Here is a 24,045-nt window from a genome sequence, read left to right on the forward strand (position 1 = left end):
TCTAAAATACAATGTAAAAAATGTAAAAAATGAAAAAAAATGGAAAAAATGAAAAATGAGGTCACTGACCAGTTCTTCTTTCAGCCATCCTGACCAGCGAGCCTTAAAGAGCAGGTCAATAAACACCGAGTCCAAATTAGGTAAGCCAATCAATATAAACAACAAAAGACACGTGAGTAGCGTAATGACAATTAAATCCACCTAACACGACTTAACTTAACTCTTCTTTTAACAGAGCACAGAGCTGGTGACTTGCTGGTGATCCAACGAACCGAGGACAACTGAGTTATCAGAAAGCCCGGCAAGCGGGACCGATGACTGATCCAGGCGATCCCACCACCAACCACCAGTTACTACACTTACAGTATAGTATACTATACCGGAGCCAGAGCTATATACTAAACTGTAACGTACCTACAAGAATATTTACACAATAATAGATCACGTAGTGTGTGTACTAGTGTATAGTACGAGTCCCCTCGCCGCTGCACCCCATCAGGTTAACAATATTCCCCTTCTTCACGAGTAAAACGTTCAACGCATCTGCCTTTACTTTTTCGCTTCCGCGTTTTCCGCGTCGGCGCTAAAATCCTCCGGAGATCAATGGATTCATCGATCTTCCTTTCACTGCAATAAAAATTTTATTATTAGAAATATTTTCTTTAAGGTAAAAGCCCCAATTATTGACACTATAAGAGACAAAATTATAATGAAAATTAAATTAGCCGACATTTAAAAATTTTTATTATTTATTTTTAAAACGGTTCTTATTTTCAGGATATTTAATACTTGATGTTTATTTAATTTTCATACAACGTTTCGCCACTTTCGCAGCTTCCTCAGGTACTACAACAGACAATAATCATAATTACATTTTTCATCATATATATATATATATATATATTTTTTGTATTTTTATAAAGATTTTATTTTTAAAAATCAATTTTGCAGATTTTTTAAATTTAAATAATTTTTTTTTAATCAAAACTTGAATTTTGAAATAAGAAGACTATTTTTTTGTATTTTTATAAATATTTTATTTTTAAAAATCACTTCTGCAGATTTTTTAGTTTTTAAAATTAATTTTTTAATTTTAAATAATTTTTTGTAGCATTTAAATTTGAATTCTAAAAAAAGAAGACTATTTTTTTATATTTTTACAAAGATTTTATTTTAAAAAATGTTTTTAATTTTTAAAATTAACTATTTAACTTTTTTTTAATCATTAAAAATTGAAGTCTGAAAAAAGAAGACTATTTTTTTTGTATTTTTATAAAGATTTTATTTTTAAAAATCACTTCTGCAGATTTTTTAGTTTTTAAAATTAATTTTTTAATTTTAAATAATTTTTTGTAGCAATAAAATTTGAATTTAAAAAAAAAGACTATTTTTTTATATTTTTATTTTTAAAAATCAATTTTGCAGATTTTTTAAGCTTAATTAATTTTTTTTAATTGACAAAATTTGAATTCTGAAAACAGAAGACTCATAGAAAACAGAAGAATCATAATTACATTTTTCATCATATATATATATATATATATATATATATATATATATATATATATATATATATGTCGGAGAGTAAAGTACAGTGGAGTATTTCTCTGGCAATCTGATGGGAATATTCTTTAGAATAGTAATATTTTTGTAATCCTCAATAATTAAAGAATGTACCCTTACTTCGAGTATGGTTGTAAAAATAAGTTTAACCCTTCAGCACTCTCGCAAAACGATTTACTATCATTACTCGCGCGATGAGAAAAACTCTCACGCCTTATGTAGAAGCGCACGCATGCTTATATTCCCTTTAATTTAAAAAATCTTAAATAAAATAAATTTCTTAAAACAAAAAAAATTGACTTATTTAAAAATAATATTTAATAATAATACATCCAAACACAAATGCACTCTTACGGGAACCTCCGAACTGTACCGATCAGACCCGATTTTTTAAATTCTGACCCCCTTACTTTACTATTGCGATGAGAAAATATCTCACAGAGTTAATAAAATTTATTTTATTTTTTTATAGTATAGAACAATTAAAATAATAATATTGCAATCTGAAATAATATTAATTTTTTGACAGATAGAAAAAAAATCACATAGTCATTCCATTTGAAATTTGAAAGAAAATTTGAGTTATTGATGAGCGTGAGAGAAAATCTCATAGCGAGAGTGCTGAAGGGTTAACTAAATTGTTTTATTGCGGTAGGCTTAGACCTAGGTCGACACATGGTTGTCAACGTAGTCGTGGCCACAGGACGATAGGGGTATCATAAATTACCAAGGGAAAAGGAAATATGCAGTTGTCATATTTTTTGAGAATCTTTGAGAAGACAGTCTTATTCTGGAATCGAGATCGTACAGACATCCTGGTGATCACGAATTCGTTATCCTCCTAAGTCTGAGTGTATTGCAAAGCAATTTAACATCGTATCGTATTTTGTGTATTGTTGTGTTAGTGATAAGTGATAATTAATGATTGTGTTTATTCCTGCAATACGAATCTATTTTACTCATTTTTACACGCTTTATATTAGCTTCACTTGTATGTCAGTTTGTCAGTATGTCAGTAACTCTCCGTGGGTAATCTGCGCGCCTGCGGCCTTCCTTGGTTCTGGTAGCCGTTTCTCAGGCTCGCTCTCCGAAATCGAACTCTGATTCCCCGTATTTATAATATTTATAAATAATTATTTTTTATTAGCTTCACTTGTATGTCAGTATGTCAGTATGTCAGTATGTAACTCTCCGTGGGTAATTTGCGCGCCTGAATATTTTTGATAATCAACAAATAATAGTTTAAAAAAACTAAAAATCACGCTTTTATAAATAAACCAAACTAAAAAGTAAAAATAAATAATAGTTTAAAAAACTAAAAACACGCATTTAATAGAAAACCAACCTAAAAAATAGAAAATAAATTTCAATTAAAAATAGTGTAAAAAATTTCAATAAATATAAATTAATAATAGTGTAAATAAAAAATGTCTTTTATTTTAAAAAGCGTGGGGTGCTTTTTAAGATATTATCAAAATGATAATCACTCTACTCATATCTGTCAATAAAATATTTATAACTATTGACACCATGCACCTCACGCTTTTTTTAAAATAAAATACATTTTTTTTATTTACACTATTATTAATTTATATTTATTGAAATTTTTAACACTATTCTTAATTTAAATTTATTTTCTATTTTTTAGTTTGGTTTTCTATAAAAAGCGTGTTTTTAGTTTTTTTAAACTATTATTTATTGTTGTTAGTATCATATCACACTACTTTTAATACTCAACAATTTAACAATTATTAATGAACTAGAGTATTAAAAGTGGCGAAACGTTGTATGAAAATTAAATAAACATCAAGTATTAAATATCCTGAAAATAAGAACCGTTTTAATTATATTACAAATTATGGATAAGAACACTAATAACTTTAATTATTTATTTTGTTGAAAAATAATTTTTAAAAAATTAAAATAAAAATTTTCACATGCAGAAAATTTTAAAAAATAGTTTTTTAATGCTAATTTTTAATTAATAAAAAATATCAAAAAATTTTTAGTGTCGGCTATAATACTAAAGTTAGCCGACGATTTTAATTTTTTGATTTTTTTTTTTTTAATAATTAAATTAGAAAAAAAAAATATTTTTAAAAAATTGCACTTACAGTTTTTAAAGTTTTTTACAAGTGAAATTTTTTTTTTTATTTTTTTGTAATAATTTTTTCAATAAAAAAAAATTCTAAAAATTTTTAAATGTCGGCTAACTTGATTTTCATAAAGTTATAATTTAATTTATTTTAAGCAATCAAATATCAATATCGTTAAATTTTCTTAGTGGTAATGTCTCAAGTAATGTTTTTACTAATTCATTTCTTTATTTAAAATCATAATCAGTGATATTTAGTAATTAATTTTAACACTAATTATTGACAGGTTAAAAAATATAATTAGATGAAGAAATTAATTTAAACCCGGCATTTAAAAAAAAATGCTTTTCTAACTTTTTTTTTAATAATTAATATTTAATATTCTGAACTGGCAGTGATTTTTTTCAATTTTTTAATTAATTAGAATTTAATAAAAATATATTTAATTATTTGTAATAAGAATAACTATCATATAAATTTAAAAATAATTTAGGGTGTTAATATTAAGACCCCTGTCAATAATTGGGGCTTTTACCTCATTTTAATTTATATTTTATATTTTATTTTGGCAATTATTTACAAGTAAAGTCTACCTTATGATGGAAAAATTGATTGAAGCCAGAATTTTTTAATTCAACTAAATTACAAACAAATACAAATAAATATATCCACTTGTAAAAATGATATCACTCGTTGACGTCATTTGAAATCGAAAGGACCTCGTCATTCGATCTCGTCAGCTTTAAATATAAAATAATCCTCATCTGTGTAATATATAATATCTTATTATTAGCTGTATCTGACCGCTGTAATTGTAATCAAGGCTCATGGCTGTGATTTAAATTAGCGTTCACAGTCCATCGAGCGTGTCGTTAATAAAAATGTTATATCTTCGTCTAGGCCCGCTATGCGTGTAGGTATAGAGAAGAGATAGTCTAGACTTTAAATGCAATTACAATAAGTTAAGTCTATCCTCGACCATTGTCCCAGTAAATTGAACGTTCATTGCACCCCAGTACTAGCACTAGATAGGGGTTCATCGAGGGTTGAAATAACCCGCGGGTCTTCGACCCATGGATTATAAACCTGTCTGGTCTACTATAAAGCGGATGCTCAAGTTATTGGAGCTCGTAATCCAGATTTCATTTTCATACTCTGGATAGTCTGTACTGGTGAAGATGATAAATATCTGTCAAGCTATTGGTAAATATATTGTCAATAAAATTATCTAATATTTATAAAAAATATAAGTAATTATTTACAATCGGGGTCCATTCTATTTTTGGCCATATCTAGGTGAAAAATTAACATTTTTTAATTTTTTTTACTCTTCTTGTTTTTAAAGGCACATTTATGATAAAAAATGTGATAGAAAAAATTTTGGTTCTCATGTTTTTGGATAAAATTATAATACTAAAGTTAGCCGACATTTTTAATTTTTTTTTAATAGTTAAATTAGAACAAAAAAATTTCATAAAAAGTTTTTCAAGTTTTTTACAAATTAAATTTTAAAAAAATTTTTTTGTAATAATTTTTTCAATAAGAAAAAATTCTAAAAAATTTTAGATGTCGGCTAGCTTGATTTTAATGATAAAATTTATATTTTTTTTTTTCTTTTCAAGTTTTTGATATTTTTTTTTTTTTTTTGAAAAGTACATAAAAAAATAAACAATTTAAAAAAAAAGTTGAAAATCACAATTTTCTAAAAAATTTGTTAAAGTTGTGATAATCAACTTTTTTTTTAATAGTCCATTTTTTTATGTATTTAAAAAAAAATATCCAAAATTTTCAAAAAAAAATTTTGTTCAAAAAAATGAAAATTAAAATGGTAAACCCCACTTGTAAAAAATTACCCTTAAATACTGATGGCTTTGAGGAAGCTTAGGTTCTAGAGTAAAATAAAATTGTTTATCTATCTATCCATCTATTTTTTACGGTATTATGTGTAACTTATGGAGCATAATAAATTTCTCCTTCAATCGCACATATTAAATTCAATGACGGAAAAACCTTCAGTTTTCTTATATTGTTTAAGTTTACACGTTTTTCTGTGTTTGTTTTCCTTGACACTCTATTTATGGTGTCTCGAGTCTCTAAATAATAAATAATAAAGGTGACTACTCTACTATCTTGATAAATTATAATTAAATATTTGGTTTCACTGCGTAGGCATTTTATTTTATTTTATTTTATGGTACTTTTCAAGTTCATCTGATACACCCGAACTTTTTATTTAAAAGAACAATAATTATTTTTTTTTATAAATATAAAATAAATTTTACATATGTTGATTATTAGCAGTGAAATAGAAGTAAAAAAAGAAATTAACGTCAATAAAATAATTAATATTTACACAAGAATAGATTAATTAATTACTTGATATAGTTTGTAGATTAAGTCTACAAAGTTAAATTTTAAAATTTAATTTAAAAAACAAATTAGCGACAGCACTTAGAATATTATATTAAGCTAACACATTAAATTAATAATCAATATTATTTTTAATTTGACTGCAATAATAATAACTAGTAATTAAAACATTATTTTATTTATTTATTTTATGACTGGACTTATCTAATGGGAACTGACGACATAGACGATAAAGAAGTTAAACTAGAGGGTCCAGAGTTTAAATTTAATTTATCTAGTTCGTCGTCAGCTTTGTTGTTCTTCAAATCTTGCTGAGTGTACAGGAACTTGTTCCACTCGTCGCCTCGAGGATGAGCCAAGTTCTCGGCGACGTCGTACACCCAAATTTTACCAGAGTCGTCACCAACGGTGACGTGTAAGCCGCTGGGAGTCCAAGATACGCGGTTCAACGCCGGACATCCGTCGACGACGACACTCGCTGTGGGAACTTCGGTGTCTTGATTGAGATTCCATAAGTCCAGTCTGCCAGAGTCGTCGACCGCGGCGAAGAGCGCGGGGTGAGTCGGGGACCAAGCGACGTCGTAGACATAGTCGCCGTTGTGCTCGAATGAGTACAGAGGCTTGTTTTCTTTTAAACTCCATAATTTTATTGTCCAGTCTATGGACGAGGTGAGGAACAGGTGTGAGAAGTCAATACCTCCTTGGACCGCATGAGCGCTCACTCCTGTTACTGGGCCTTGGTGACCTTCGTATGTTTCTGTTACTCCAGCTCTGATTCCGTGACGACAAGCTGAATAATTAATTTTTAATTAATAATTATTAATTTTACTAATTATTAATTTTTAATTAATAATTATTAATTGACAATTAATAATTATTAATTTTATTAATTATTAATTTTTAATTAATAATTATTAATTAAAAATTATTAATTAAAAATTAATTTTTAATTATTAATTTTATTAATTATTAATTTTATTAATTATTAATTTTATTAATTAAAAATTAATTTTTAATTATTAATTTTATTAATTATTAATTTTATTAATTATTAATTTTATTAATTATTAATTTTTAATTAATAATTATTAATTTTTAATTAATAATTATTAATTTTTAACTAATAATTATTAATTAAAAATTAATAATTATTAATTTTATTAATTATTAATTTTTAATTAATAATTATTAATTATTAATTTTTAATTAATAATTATTAATTTTATTAATTATTAATTTTATTAATTATTAATTTTATTAATTATTAATTTTATTAATTATTAATTTTTAATTAATAATTATTAATTAAAAATTATTAATTAAAAATTAATTTTTAATTATTAATTTTATTAATTATTAATTTTATTAATTATTAATTTTATTAATTATTAATTTTTAATTAATAATTATTAATTTTTAATTAATAATTAATAATTTTTAATTAATAATTATTAATTTTATTAATTATTAATTGACAATTAATAATTATTAATTTTATTAAATATCAATTGACAATTAATAATTATTAATTTTATTAATTATTAATTGACAATTAATAATTATTAATTTTATTAATTATTAATTTTTAATTAATAATCATTAATTTTTAATTAATAATTATTAATTTTTAATTAATAATTATTAATTTTTAACTAATAATTATTAATTAAAAATTAATAATTATTAATTTTATTAATTATTAATTTTTAATTAATAATTATTAATTGACAATTAACAATTATAAATTTAATTAACAAATAATTAGCTATTTAAAAAATTAATTAACAATTAATTTGTTTAATTTGATGAATTGTTTTAATGATGGTAATTATTTTTTTATTGTTAATTGGTAAGTGATTAAAGTGATGTTTTTTTTTTTTTTTTTTTTTTTTACTAACCTGAATAAACGGTACCGTCTTCGCTTCCAATAACGAAATTGTTTACATCGCCGTGAGGAAAAGCTAAGCTTGTTACAGCAATTGGCTTTGATTGTTTTGCTTGAAGATCTAATGATTCTTGCGGCATTGATAACATATCCAGACTCCAAGAGCACATTTTACCGTCTGTTGAAATACTTATTAAATTGTGCGCGTTTTGGGTGCCGACAACGTTTAAACAATAAACTGGATGCTGTAAAATTTAATAAAAATTTATTTATTAAAAATTTGTTAAAATTTAATAATTAAAAATTAAAAATAAGTAATTAATTAAAAATTTTAAAACGTGGTTAAGTAAAAATTAATTAAAAAAATGATTAATCAAAAATCAATAAGAACATAAATATAAAAAATTGTTAATTGAAAATTAAAAAAAAAAAAATTATTAATTAAGAATTAATAAAAATTGAATTATCAAAAATTAATAAAAAATATTATTAATTGAAAATTAATAAAAAACATTATAAATTGAAAATTAAGAAAAAAAATTATTAATTAAGAATTAATAAAAAGTCAATAAAAAAAATTGTTACTTAAAAATTAATAAAAATTGAATTATCAAAAATTAATAAAAAACATTATCAAATGGAAATTAATAAAAAAAATTGAAAATTGATATAAAAAATTATTAATTAAGAATTAATGAAAATTGAATAAAAAATTATTAAAAATTGAATTGAAAATTATTTTTAATTATATGATTATTAAATTAATTAAAAAAAAACTTTAATTACAGTATGAGCGCTAGCAGAAAGTGGTGTCCGTTGAATAGGAGTACGTTTCTGGACTCTGTTGTCCCAAAGGACAATTTGTCCTGCATAAGTACCACCGAGAATCAAATTAGGATGGAATCTCGCAAAGGTAGTAGACATCACCGCTGACTGACAGTGAAAGATAAACTCTGGAGTTGTTTTCTTGAATTTAGTGTTCCACACAAGACATATACCATCGGGATCATTCGGTGCGTCTTCATTGCTGTTGTAAGAAGCTACAAGCAATTCAGGAAACTGCGGAGACCAGTCCATCGAAGTGACACAACGGTTTCGTGACCAACGGTCGCAGAAAAATGAACGGTTCAACCACAAACGCTGATGACTTTTTTCGTCCCTATAATTTTATCTCAGATTAATTTTAACTTTGTTTTTATTAAAACTATTTTAAAAAATTTAGTAAAATAAAACTTACATTCCATCTTCACCATCTAGAGTGCCAGTATAATCAGTGTAAATATCAACAGACTCAGCAAGTGCTCGTTCAACCAATCGGCTTGTTTTATCAAGAAAACGTTGGAAGTCTTCTGATAGAATTATCATTTGTTTTTCTTCTTCACTCAGTTCACGAACTAAAAATAAATAATTATTATAGGTAAGATTATTATTATTATTTCAAAAATTATTACACTGAGAAAAAATTTTTTTGGAAAAAAAAATGAGCAAAATTTTAATTCATATTATTAAGAGAATAAGCAAAATTTTTTGGCCAGTGTGTTTATATAATAAAATTGGTTTTTATGGTTAAATTTAATATCGTACATAATTAAGAAATGACCTAATATCTCGTGAATTATTGACATTTTTAAAGATATAAGCTCATCCCTATGTTACACTTATCAAGACCTTTCATTTGAACACCCACATCAATTTTTCATATATTTCATATATTTATATATATTATATATATGTATATATGAAAAATATACCAAAATGCATGTGGGTACTCAAATGAAAGCTCTTGATGAGTGTAACATCAAGATGAGCTTATATCTCAAAAAATGTCAATAATTAAGAAATTACCTTGTATCTTGTCAACTACTGACATTTTTAAATATATAAGCTCATCTCGATATTTGCCTCATCAAGACCTTTCATTTGAGTACCCACATCAATTTTTCATATATTTTATATATATTACATATATGTATATATGAAAATGCATGTGGGTACTCAAATGAAAGCTCTTGATGATTGTAACATCAAGATGAGCTTATATCTTAAAAAATGTCAATAATTAAGAAATTACCTTGTATCTTGTCAACTACTGACATTTTTAAAGATATAAGCTCATCTTTATTTTACACTCATCGAGACCTTTCATTTGAGTACCCACATCAATTTTTCATATATTTTATATATTTATATATATTACATATATGTATATATGAAAAATATATCAAAATGCATGTGGGTACTCAAATGAAAGCTCTTGATGATTGTAACATCAAGATGAGCTTATATCTTAAAAAATGTCAATAATTAAGAAATTACCTTGTATCTTGTCAACTACTGACATTTTTAAATATATAAGCTCATCTCGATATTAGCCTCATCAAGACCTTTCATTTGAGTACCCACATCAATTTTTCATATATTTTATATATTTATATATATTATATATATGTATATATGAAAAATATATCAAAATGCATGTGGGTACTCAAATAAAAGCTCTTGATGAGTGTAACATCAGAATGACCTTATATCTTAAAAAATGTCAATAGTTAAGAATGTACAATTCAATTTAACAAAAGTCATTATTTAAGAAAGCAAAATTTTAGTTATCTAATAAGAAATAAATTTATTAAAAATTTCTTATTACAAAATTTCTCATTTTTTTACAAAATAAACTTTGTCTCTTAGTATATAAATAAAAATAAAAAAAATAATTACTCTCTTTAGGTTTCTCCGGTTCTTTTTGCTGTTCATCCTGAGTCACCGCTGGAAGAACTTCCTTGACTTGCGGCAGACCATGAGGCAGGATTCCCGGTGGTAGTTTACTTTGAAAGCCATCGATATGCGGAAGGCTGTTCTCCTCATCCTCGGCTTGGCCATCATCATATGTTAAAACTGTGGTGAATAAGCTACTCCTGGACAAGCGTCCCTAACTCTACTCTAACTATCGACTACCGATATTTAACTTCTAATTTACTTTATTCATTTTATTCAAAATCTCTAACTTTTACTTTAGCTTTTACATCTTTACTCTAAACTTCAAGTATAATAATAATAAAAAAAATTTTTTAAAAAAACATTCAAACTTTATAAAGCGATTTAAAAGCTCGACGCGCATGCTGACAAATAAAAAACCAAACGCGAAAAGCATGCCTATAAAAATAAAAAATCGCAGAGAGTGACGGTAATTTTTTTTTTCATTATTTTATTTTATTTTTTTTTGAATAAAAATAAATTATCATCCGTTTCTCTCCACCCTTCCTTCTGTCATGCATTTATTTATTTATTTATTAATTAAAAAAAATAAAATAAAAATTAATTACGAGCAAATGGCGTAATGTGTATGACTGATGAATGACGAGTAGTGAATAGAAGGAAAATAATAATGATTAAAAAAATATTTAAAATAAAAAAAAAGGAATTGGAAAAACAAACCAAAAATATAAATAACGCAACTTCCCGAGTATCATGCACTTAAGAAGAAATAAAAATAATAATAATAATTGTATAGAATAAAAATAAAAATAATAACTACGAGTAAGATTTATAAAATCATGCGGGTTTATATCTTCTATTAATTTCTATTTAATTTAATGGAATTCTAAAATATCGTGCACCTCGAGAAATTCACAGGTAGTCGAATGGGCCAGCGTAAAAAATTTTGTGCTTTATAAATATATAAATAATAAAATGATAAATACGCATGGCATTAATTACTTAAATAATAAAAATATTTTATATACAACCGCTTTACTTTACAAGCAATATTTTTAAAAACGAGCATTCGTGATTATGAGCCTGGAAGTCTCATTCAAGTGCGATGGGAAATTTTTACATTAATTACTTTAAATATGAAGAAAAAATCAATAATGACTATGATAATTATAAAGAAGACTATTGTACAGGCTCTTGAGTGAATTAAGTGATAAGTGAAGCTCGAGATGCTCGTGACACAATTAATAAATCGATTCACCTGAGTAGAGATCACCTACCTGTGAATTCGTCCTCCCACTCTAAACCAGGATTTAGATTGTACTCGTCTTGAAGGAGGGAAAAGAAAATGTCAATCAATTTTGTATCTCATCTATTTGCTCCGCTTTATTCTTCACGATTGTCAATTAATAAATTATTTTTATTTTATTAAAGAGTTTTTGTTAAATAACATTGAAAGTAGCTTTTAATTTATTTATTTCTTCTTTTAAAAATAATTTTTTATTTCTTCTTTGAAAAAATTTATTTGACTGAAATTTTTTTGCAAATCATTTTCAGTGTTAAATTAGATAAAAAAAATTTTATATTTCTTCTTTAAAAAAATTCTATTTCTTCTTTGACTGAAAATTTTTTTAAAATTATTTTAAGTGTTAAATTAAATAGTAAAAGAAATTTATTTTTTTCTTCTTAATAAAAAAATTTTCTATTTATTTTTTAAAAAAATTCTATTTCTTCTTTGACTGCAATTTTTTTTTTAATTATTTTAAGTGTTAAATTAAAAAAAAAAAATTTATTTCTTAAAAAAAAAATTTTCTATTTCTTCTTTGACTGCAATTTTTTTTTTAATTATTTTAAGTGTTAAATTAAATAACAAAAATTTTATTTCTTTTTTAAAAAAATTATATTTCTTTGAATGAATTTTTTTTTAAATTTTTTAATCAATTTTAAGTATTAAATTGAATAATGAAAAAAATTATTCATTTCTTCTTTAAAAAAAATTTTTTCTATATCTTCTTTAAAAAAAATTCTATTTCTTTGACTGAAATTTTTTTTGCAAATTATTTTCAGTGTAAAATAAAATAAAAAAAAAATTTATTCATTTCTTCTTTAAAAAAATTCTACTTTTTCTTTAACAAAAGCCAATTTTTTGCAAGCTATTTTCAGTGTTAAAAAAAATAAAAAAAATTTATTCCAATAAACAATCGTTAAGAATGGAACAATTAAAAGTTGGGTGTTGTGTAATTCTAATTAGCATGCATTACATTGCCCTGACAAGCTCTAGCGTAAACCTTTTTCTATCAAGACAAAAAAAAATTAATCAACTAAAACTGTTTTCTTTTTCTATCGAGAATTAATTCTCTTTAGTCAGAATACCTCTTCAAACCTCGAGTTACTCCCAAGCACTAGTATAGTCGCACCTTTTTTTCCTATTACTAAATTTACAGGTTAGTCTTATTAGTGATCTATAATTTATCAATTAGTAATTAAATAAAATAATTTACAGCATGAATATTAATTTACAAAATTAGTTTTAGGTTTACTTGATGGACATGACCGTGAATATCTTCCGCAAACTCTGGAAGGTGCGTTAAGTTGTGACAAGAATTTTACTCGCATCGTTTAATCATTTCTTCTTTCAATCATTATCATTATCGTCTGCTGAAGAATAATTAACCATGCATCATTTAGATTCACCATTGATTATAATAATAATTTAAGTCGTGCGATAGACCCCACGTGCCCCGACGATACCGGGAAGAAAAGAAGAGCAAAAGAGTAGCCGAGTTTCTTTTTAAGAAGACTTTTTACCGGGTGGAGAGTATGATATATGTACGCGTTTTTATTTAAAAATTTAATTAATTATTTCAATAATAATTATAATGAATTATTATTTCTACGCCTGTGGAGCTAAACTGCATCTAACTCGATAAAAACCAAGTGAAATCATAACTTACCGTAATAGTCGAATGCATGAGCTGAGGAGGGGAGGGAAAAAAATAGTTACTTATGAATTCTATTTCTTCTTAATTTTGTTTTTTAATTATAGTTATGTAATAATTAAATTAATTCATCAAATGGACTATGAAAGACCTCCCTACACTCAGGGCATGATTTCGGATCGTCAAAAAAATTAGGTAATTATTTACAAGTGGGTCAAACTCATTTTGGGCCATAATTAGGTAAAAAATTTTGTATCCTGCTTGTTTTTTAAAATTAAAAAAAATTTTTTTTTTTTATTTAATTTAATTAATTAGTTGAACTAATTAGTTAATTTTTTTTTTAATTTATGATAAAAAATGTCGTGAAAAAAAAAATAAAGATTTTGATAGTTTTTTTGCCTTAAAAAATTGGAAAAAATTTTGGCTCTCATGTTTTTGGGCAAAATTTCTATTTTATCTTTTTTTGATATATTTTTTTTGAAAATTACATGAAAAAATGAACAATAAAAAAAAACAAAGTTAAATATGGTAGAAGTACCGTTTATTGTTCAAATTCACGATAGAAATGAATTTATATTAATAAACTATTACAACACTTAATTTATTTTAATATAAATTTTTTAAAACTCAACAAAAATATGGTTATAATATTGTAATTTTTTATAAATTAATTCAAATGTCAACTGGCCAAAAGCGATACTTCTACCCTATAACAATTTTCTAAAAAATTTATAAATTTTTTTGAAAATTTGTTAAAATTGTGATGATCAAATTTTTTTTTAATTGTTCATTTTTTTTATGTATTTAAACAAAAAATACATCAATAAAATCAAATAAAAATTTCGGTTAAAAAAATGAAAATTAAAATAGTTGACCCTACTTATAAATATTTACCAATAAAGTAATTATTTACAAGTGCAGTCAAGCCTATTTTTGGCCATATCTAGGTGAAAAATTAACATTTTCAATTTATTTTATATTATACTTTTTTTTACAGTGCATTTATAGTAAAAAATGTCGTGAAAAAAAATAAGAAAGATTTTGATAATTTTTTTGCCTTCAAATGTTGGAAAAAATTTTGGCTTTTATGTTTTTGGATAAAATTTCTATTTTATCTTTTTTTTTATATATATATTTTTTTTTAAAGTACATAAAAAAACGAGTACTTAAAAAAAATGAATATCACAATTTTCTAAAAAATTTATAAATTTTTTTGAAAATTTTTTAAAATTGTGATCAGCTTTTTTTTTTGAATTGTTAATTTTTTTATATATTTTTCAAAAAAAATATATCAAGTATCAAATATAAATTTCATTAAAAAAAATAAAAATTAAAGACCCCACTTGTAAATATTTACCAAAAATTAATTAAAAATTTTGACGCTCTTTTATTAAATAATAAAAATAAAAAAACATACGCTGAATGTAGTTAGGTGTTGTATGTTTCAGTGTGTGATTGATGACATTACCAGATAAGAGGAAACATACATATTCATACTATAAAATTAAATTAAAAATTAAACTACCAGTAAATTAAAATTTAAAAACGTGCATTAATTTTTAAATAATTAAATAAAATATTGCTGCACGGACGGAGCCCAGAACTACTATTGCTCTTCTCAGCGACCGATATTTTTATTTTAAATATTCAAAGCAATGACACATGCCTTGTCACACTTATGACCACCCCCCTAAGTTTCTTCGACAGATTCACTATCATTTGTTAATTTATTTTTAACACGCTTGTTGCAATTTTTTTTTATTAAATAAATTTATTAATGAACTGTTAGAAGATGAACAGAAAAACCGTGAGGAGTTTGTTGAGGAACCCGAGCCAGGTAATTTGTCTCCAGCCACGCAACACATTGGATAATCTATTGTTATTAATTTATTGTTAATAAAGTTAGTAATAGTAATTAAAATACTTTTTTTTAATTTAATGCGATAAGCGCAAATTAAGCATTAACTTGTGCAAGCGCTTAAAATGATGCGTGCGATTTTTTAACACTGTTTTGTTAATGTCGCGGTTATTTATTATTTAACAGGGTGTGGAGAAAAATTAGCAATTTTAAGTTAACTGACATTTTAATTTAGTAAGAAAATTTTTTCAATTCCACATATGAAAATTAAAACAAAATTGTGAGTGGAAATTTTTTTAAAGCACTTTTTTTTATTGTAGATTTGTTAGAAAAATCTTTAAAATTAATTTTTGTCAGCTAACTTTAATGTTAATAATTTTAGAAGAAGCGATAGAAGGCGATTATTATATTTGAAGATTTTTGCTAAAATTTTTACAATTAATGGTAAAATTATTGGTTTTATGAAAAAAATTTTAAACAAAAGTAGAAAATTAAATTTTCTAAAAAAAACATCTCATGATTTTTTTATACAATCAATATTTTCACCGTAATTTAAAAATTAAGTTTCATAATTAATGATTTAAATTTTATATAATTATAAAAAAATTAATTTTGAAATTACGACTTCCTTATTGGTCCTAAAAAAAAATCATAAGACATTTTTTTTATAAAATTAAATTTTGAACTTTTATTTAAAAAATTTTTTTATACGACCAATATTTTCTCCTTAATATCAAAATTGAGTTTAATAATTAATTATTCAAATTTTACTAATTATAAAAATCTTAATTTTGAAACTACGGCTTTCTAATTGATCCTAAGAAAAAATTATAAGACATTTTTTTTATAAAATTAAATTTTGAACTTTTCTTTAAAAAATTTTTTTATACGACCAATATTTTCTCCTTAATATCAAAATTGAGTTTAATAATTAATTATTCAAATTTTACTAATTATAAAAATCTTAATTTTGAAATTACAGCTTTTTTATTGGTCTTAAAAAAAAATTATAAGACATTATTTTTATAAAATCTAATTTTATCTAAAAATTTTTTTATACACCAATATTTCCGCTTTAATATAAAAAATTTGACACCATTAATTATTTTAAAATTAAGGCAAAAATCCAAGTTAAAATAATTAATAATTAATATTGTAAGAATCAAGAAAGAAGGTTTTAACAAAATAAATTGGTCCACACCCCGCAAGCTTAAACCAGAGCTAAATAAAAAATACTAGGTAATTACAAGTAATGGGAGGAAGAATAAAAGTAGACAAAACATACATAGGTAGTTTGGTGCAGACCCACCTTTCCTGGGACGCCACCAGTCAGTCTCAAAGTATCCTGCGGAGCAAGAGTGAGTTGGTGACGTTGTTGTACAGTAGGAGTAGATGGTGTTTGCGGAAGAGGAGGCGGACAGTCCTTGTGTCCAACACCCAGTTGTTTTTTCACCAATTTGTATACACACCAGAGTTGTATACACGCGTGATAGATAAAACCGCAAGATCAGTCGATTTAAACTCAATATTAAAGATTAATGATCAACAAAAATAAACAAAAGATTAAATTTAAAAAGAAAAAAATTAAAATTTTAATTAAATTATAAAATAAATTAATTAATTTCGACTAATTTTGCGGTAAAATCAATTAAACGGCCAGGAATTTTTTTTTAAATCATTTTTTTTACTAATTATCCGCCACCATATTAGATTTTATTAATTATATTTAATTCCAGTTAAAATTATTAATTTAATAATTTTAGCTGGAATTTTTTTATATCCCGTAAAAATTTAAATAAAAATAAAAATCTAATTGTTAGTTTTTTTTTTATAAATAAAGAAAATAAAGAAAATAAAATAAATTATAAAAAAAAATAATCATGATAACAAACAAACAAATGATTGATGAGGTATTATGACTTGAGAAGTGAGATGTAATAATGAAATTAATTAACATAAACAATGTGATTGATGTGATTATGATACTCGAATTGTTAAAATTAATATTTAATTAATTTATTTTATTAGATGATTTATTTTAAGTGAGACTAGACTGTGTGAAGTTGATCTAGTTTTTTTATTAAGATTAGATGTGCTGCTAGATTTAATTGTGTTACGAAGAGCATTACGACGGTTGATTATTGTAAGTGAATATGTAAGTTTCCTCGCCGAGTATTAAAATTAAAAATAATAATTTTATATAAAAAGTAAGATAAATAATAAGTCTAGCAATCGGTGTCCAGACAGTTGGTAATTTTTATGATAATTATTTTAGTTCCTTGGATTATTTTTTAGTTCAGGAAAGTGCATACAGTGAAGGATTCATTGTATATTATTTGAGAATATTTTTATCATTGAATTAATTATTATTTGATAATTATATGATGATGATTGATAGGAATAAAAATAAAACTCACCGTCGTGGGAGGTCTGTGTCGTTTGAGCTGTCTGGGTTTGTTTGCTGTAAACTACTGGCTCTTTTGGTGGAATGTTTGTGTGGGCTACTGACACTACTGTCAATTCGCGGTTAGATCTCTTCTTTGATGACCCACTGAAGAAATTTATTAGATTAAATAATTGATAATTTTTTTAGCAAATAATTAATAATTTTTTTAACAAATAAATTATAGCAAAAAAAATTGACATGTAGAAATTTTAAAAAATTGTAAATGCTATTTTTTTTAAATAATTTTTTAGAAAAGATTTATTTATTAAATAAAATTTAAAAATTATCAAGTGACTGCTAATTTTAATGCCATCATTAACATTGGCAATTGACAATTTTTTTTAGTTTTTTTTTTTTATAATAAACTAGCCTTAGAAAATTATTTTTAAAAAATTGCAATTATAATTTTTAAGAGCTTCTAAAGATGGAATTTTGAAAATAAATTTTTCTTGCTATAATTTATTAGTTAAAAAATTTCTAAAATTAATCAGATGTCTCAATTTTAGTGTCATTGGTTAATTAGTAATAATTTATATTGGTTACAATAATAATAATTATAAAAATGACTACCTCTGCGGAAATGTCATTTAAAAAAATTTTTTTAATAATAAACTAGACTTAAAAAATTGCATTTATAATTTTTTAGAGCTTCTAAAAATGGAGTTTTTAAAATAAATTTTTTTTGCTATAATTTATTAGTTAAAAAAATTTCTAAAATTAATCAGATGTCTTAATTTCAATATTATTAATTAATTATTAATAATTTATTTTAGTTACATTAATAATAAATAATTATGAAAATCACTACCGCTGCGATGTGATTTTTAAATTATTTTTTAACAATAAACTAAACTTAGAAAATTATGTTTCAAAAATTGGATTAATAATTGTAATTATTGCATCAATAATCATTAGTAATTTTTTAGAGCTTCTAAAGATGGAATTTTGTAAATAAATTTTTCAATAATTAATTAAAGTATTAAAAAAAATTCTAAAAATTATCAAATGTCTCAATTTTACTATTATATTTTTAAATATTTCTGGAAAAATAAATTAGCTTCAGAAAATTATTTTTAAAACATTGGATTAATAATTCTAATTATTGCATCAATAATCAATAATTTTTTATAGCTTCTAAAGATAGAAATTTTTATATAAATTTTTCTTACTATAATTTATTAGTTAAAAAATTTCTAAAATTAATCAGATGTCTCAATTTCAGTATCATTAATTAATTGCTAATAATTTATATTAATTATAACAGTTAAATTAAGGTAAAGAATATTATTTAACTTTAATTAAATTATCATAATTAAATTAAGTTAAATTATGTCTACAATTACTCAAATTTTCTTCTTACAAATTTGTTACTTTTTTTTTTTGTTATTTTTATTTTTATGTTTACCTACTCGAGTAATTATAAAGAGATTGATGCAATCCGAATATGTTATTTAATTTTTTTTTTTTTTTTCAGTTATCTTGTCATTACGAAAATAATTTTAAGAATAATTACTTTGTAAATATTATTAGCCCTGTTAATGGCTATTGCTGTTGGGTTTGGTTGTTTATGAATAAATCTATATATATATATATATATATATATATATATATGGGTGATTCTCTGTAAGGACGTCTTAAATCTGTACAAAATTGTCCGACCAAATTTTTTTTGTTTTTATTAGAAAAAAAAAATTAACAAGGACTACAAAACTATCAGTTTAATTATAATAAATAGCCGAATTAATTCTTGCGTGTTCGGTATTTGTGTTTCTTTTGCCATATAACATGACAGGGGACTGATTGCCAGGGGACTGATTTTTTTTATCAAATTGAGAAAAATCAAGCAAACTATTTCAATGCATTCAACTTTTTAAGTTCTCAATGAATGTTTACATTAATTAGAATAATATTAAGACTTATGGATCCAATTTTATAAATAAATTATAAACAAAAATAGCTGCCAGGGGACTGAGTTTTGAAGTGGCCCAGACACATATTTCCAGAACAAACGGTGCTTTGACACTAAATAAAATGGCGATAAAGCGCTAACAGCCCTATGGTTATTAACTTACGGCTAGTTAGATCCTTATAAACCTTACAAAAGGTAAAATAACACGCTAGATTTTTCTTTTTTGGCTTCTACTTCTGGCAGGGGACTGATCTTAAAATGCCTGGGACAAACTTTGGTTTAATGAATTTAATGAAACAAATTAACTTTCGGTACTTTTTATTGAAGAAGATTGTTAGTTAACTAATTAAGTTTATAAACATTATGGACCAAATTATATATTATTGACGAATAACTTAAAATTTAATCTTAAAGTTTCAATTTTGGGACTGGGACAGCCCTGGGGACTGACATTTCGGTGGTTTACGAATTTATAGCAAAAAAACCAAAATTTATTCCATTTTAGTTTTCAATGCTCCAAATAGAAATGCTTTTTTACTTTCGTAATAAATTTTTTTTAGTAACAAAATAACAATTTTTCTAATAAAAAAATTCCTGGGACAGCAAAAAACATCCTTACAGAGAATTACCCATATAAATGAATAGCTGTGCGTTAGTCTCGATAAAACTCAAAAACGACTGGACCGATTTCAACAATTTTCTTTTTGTTTTGTTCGCTATAGTTCAGGGATGTTTTCGAAAGAATAAAATTTTTGAAAAACCCGAAAGTTCAGCTAAGGAAATCAACAGATCTAAAACTGTTAATCGTCTATCTTCTGTATATATGGACAAAAAAAAATTTCATAAATTCAGTGTTCATTTTTTGGGATCTTGATTCTCAGGTGATAATGAGAAGCGAGTTTCATTTAAGAACTTGACAAAATTCTAATCGCACTTTATACAGCCAGTATTTATTCTTTATCGAAGTAGATTAAAGTTTAAAGATTGATAATCGCTGTTCGAAAGGTGTAATAAAATATATTGTAGGTGATACGAAGTTCACCGGGTCAGCTAGTAATAAATAATTGGAAAAATGACTACCTCTGCGGAGATGTGATACTTGATGGCTGTATACTGGCATCAGGTGTTGCATTGGCACTTTGATCTGAAGCTAGTGAGTTCATACTCGAGAGACTAGATAGTACATCTATTTAAAAAACAAAACATCATCAGTCTACAAATTTCAGAACCTAGAGCCTGATTATCAGACTAATTAAAAATAATTACCAGACACTGGTGCGACTCCCAATGATGAAAGCATAGCGTCCAGTTCCTTTCGATGGTCTTTATCAGTACCAGCTGCTCGAACCGTCGCTTCCTCAACCTTAATCCCCAATTTAATTACACAATAACTTTATAAATTATTTAAATTAGTAAATAAAAATTAACATACATCTTTCTGTTCTTTTTCTCTCCGACGTCGCTCTTTTTCCTCCCTGATGGCCTGCAACTTGGCCTTCTTTCTCTCCAACTCGGCTTTGCGGTCCGACATCATTTTTGATATATTACCTAAACAAAATACATATTAGACATTCTTTTTAAATTCGCGTATTGATTTACCATTTATATATATATATATATATATATATATATATATATATATATATATATATATATATATATATATATAAATGGTAATATATATATATATATATATAAATGGTAATATATATATATATATATAAATGGTAACTATATATATATATATATATATATATAACTGTCTTATTTATAAAGACAAAATAATGATACTAAAATTGATAAACAATTTTTAGGATTTTTTTGTACAAATAAATTATTAAATTGATAAAAAAAATTTAATAAAATTAAAAAAAAATATTTTCTTATTTTTCAAATAAAATTAAACTGTCAAATGTCTGCTAATTTTAATATCTTAAATATCCACAAAATAAATTACTAATGACAAAAATGTCAAACTAACGGTTTGCAAATAAATTAATAAAAAAATTGCGAGTGTTAGTTATGAAAATAATTAATATTCACAAGAGTACTTTAAATGTCATTCATATGTTGACTCATATTTAAAGCCCAGTTTAAGTAAATTTATAAAAAATTACCTTTCAAATAAAATAGTGTGAATAAATTAATTAATTACTGCAATGTGACACTTAAAAAAAACAATAACAACTTGTTGGCACTAAAAATTAATTTTAAAAAGTCTTATAAATTTCCTAAACTCAATACGCCTGTACATTAGACCCACACTCCATTTTTGTTCTCGATTCAATGGCGTCTTACTACTAAACTAGTCAGTGCAACTACTCTTTATTTACCCAGTGTGTCATTTAAATACTCCAATTAGCTAAAAATAATTTAATAATAAATAAAATAGCTGTCAAATAAATAAATAAATAATTGTGAATTTTTTTTATTTACTTTTTAGGTAAAAATATATTCAAAGCAAAAAATAACAATAAAATAATATTTTTTGTGGATCTTGTCAGAGAGATGTCAGGTTATCATTCTTTAAACTTTTACATAATTTTCATTTAACCTGTGATTATTATTATATATAAATTTTTTTGGAAAATAGTTTTTTAAAAATTATCAGCTGATTTGTGTAAACAATTAAATATCATGGGAATTATCAAGTAAGTTTATTTATTTTGTTAACTTTAAACCAACCTAAAAACTAAATTTTGAATAATTTAATTATAATAATAATTATATTATTTAATGTAAATTAATTTAGCAGAAATTTAACAATTTTTTTAACAAATAAATTATGGGAAAAAAATTGACGTGTAGAAATTAAAATTGTAATTTTTTTTAAAATAATTTTTCGAATGTAAATTAATTTAGTAGATATTTAATAATTTTTCTAACAAATAAATTATAACAAGAAAAGAATTATTTAAAAAATTGACGTGTAGAAATTTAAAAAAATAAAAAATGCAATTTTTTAAAAATAATTTTTTGGAACAAATTTTTTTGTTAAATACAATTAAAAAATTGTCAAGTGACGGCTAACTTTAATGTCATATTTTTCAAAACAAATTTGTTTGTTAAATAAAATTAAAAAATTATTAAGACTGCTAACTTTAATATCATTATTATTTAATAAATAATTTTTTAGATTTGCTGTAAAATCAAGTGTTGCTGGAGGAATAGTTTATTGGACTATCCAAGAAGGTTTATGGGGACATTCTGATGAAAGTATAAATTTTTACAACAGAATTTATTCCACAGTCTCGCCTTATGTCAAAAAAAATATTCCCAAGGAAGTAGTTAACGAGGTAAAAATTAAATTAATTTATTTCTAATTATTATGACCACCTGTCAATTAATTTTATTAATTTTAATGAAAATTAAATTAGCCGACATCTAATTTTTTTTTTATTGAAAAAATTATCTCCAGAAAAGAAAAAAAAAATTTTCATTTGTAAACAAGTTTACAAAATACAAGTGCAATTTTTAAAAAATATTTTTTAGTTGTGATTTAATGATAAAAAAAAATAAAAAATTAAAAACGTCGGCTAACTTTATTGTTATTTAATTTTATAACTTAAAAATTGGATAAAAGGTTAATTTTTTATTAAAAAAGCTTCCAGAGTTACCAAGTGTCAACTCGATGGCAAACTGGACGGGTTGTATGTGGAATAAAGGTGTAAAAACAAGCATAAGATTTATCGCCGACTTACCAGATCATATTTCCAATGGCATTGAATCAATAAAATCAATGCCTGCATTACAAGCTCCAGCTGACAGCTCAAGTGCCGAGAAATCAAGCGCTACTGTTAAGAAGGAAGAGAAAAAATAAATTTATTAAATACACCCATAGTATTTATTGTAAATAAATATACTCGATTACAATTAATCATTCAAGAATTTATTTTCTTGATACCTTACCTGTCAATTTGACACTTTTAAGTCATATTTATTGAATTAAAAAATTTTGAAAATTAGGTTAGAATTTTTGGAGCTCGAAATTCCCTCCAAGCGCTACTTGCATCCGCTTTTTGACTCAGAAAAATTTATAAAAAAAAATGGAAATTTTTATGTAATTTTTTAAAATTAATTTCACAAAAAATTATAAATATTTTATTTATTTTATTTGTAAAAAATTTTATTATATCTGGTGGTTATTTTCAATAATTATACAATTTTTTTGACAGCCAATAGTTAAGCGCGCCTTCTTTTGGAACTAACAGCTGATTGGCTGATAATTAGAAATGAAACTGAAGTTAGCCGTCAGCTGTCAATTTTA

The 24,045-nt window shown here is 24.0% G+C and overlaps 2 protein-coding genes across 33 annotated transcripts; one reads left to right on the forward strand and one right to left on the reverse strand.

Annotated features, from left to right (window-relative positions):
• Positions 1-5,810: 5,810 nt before the first annotated feature.
• LOC123258777 (cytoplasmic dynein 1 intermediate chain-like) lies at positions 5,811-22,076 on the reverse strand. Of its 31 annotated transcripts, none has more exons than XM_044719131.1 (13): positions 21,896-22,076; positions 21,211-21,326; positions 21,045-21,141; positions 20,859-20,964; positions 17,841-17,974; positions 16,733-16,768; positions 13,581-13,601; positions 11,907-11,954; positions 10,633-10,785; positions 9,152-9,308; positions 8,701-9,073; positions 7,928-8,159; positions 5,811-6,819 (listed from the first exon to the last, which is right to left on the reverse strand). In XM_044719131.1, the coding sequence occupies exons 2-13, from the start codon at positions 21,310-21,312 to the stop codon at positions 6,230-6,232; spliced, it is 2,049 nt and encodes a 682-aa protein (XP_044575066.1). In that variant the 5' UTR covers positions 21,313-21,326; positions 21,896-22,076; the 3' UTR covers positions 5,811-6,229. The 31 variants fall into 31 exon arrangements, with proteins under 31 accessions (XP_044575066.1, XP_044575032.1, XP_044575008.1 ...); XM_044719097.1 differs by having other exon boundaries at positions 10,633-10,809; XM_044719073.1 differs by having other exon boundaries at positions 10,633-10,809; positions 16,709-16,768.
• Positions 22,077-22,220: 144 nt separating this feature from the next.
• On the forward strand, positions 22,221-23,655 carry LOC123258944 (MICOS complex subunit MIC13 homolog QIL1). 2 transcript variants are annotated; one of them, XM_044719211.1, is made up of 4 exons: positions 22,275-22,293; positions 22,372-22,429; positions 22,915-23,074; positions 23,383-23,655. In XM_044719211.1, exons 2-4 carry the CDS (start codon positions 22,416-22,418, stop codon positions 23,596-23,598), a joined length of 390 nt encoding a protein of 129 aa, XP_044575146.1. In that variant the 5' UTR covers positions 22,275-22,293; positions 22,372-22,415; the 3' UTR covers positions 23,599-23,655. The 2 variants fall into 2 exon arrangements, with proteins under 2 accessions (XP_044575139.1, XP_044575146.1); XM_044719204.1 differs by having other exon boundaries at positions 22,221-22,429.
• Positions 23,656-24,045: the final 390 nt, after the last annotated feature.

This window comes from Cotesia glomerata, linkage group LG1 (assembly GCF_020080835.1).
Source record: "Cotesia glomerata isolate CgM1 linkage group LG1, MPM_Cglom_v2.3, whole genome shotgun sequence".
NCBI classification, from domain to species: Eukaryota; Metazoa; Arthropoda; class Insecta; order Hymenoptera; family Braconidae; genus Cotesia; species Cotesia glomerata.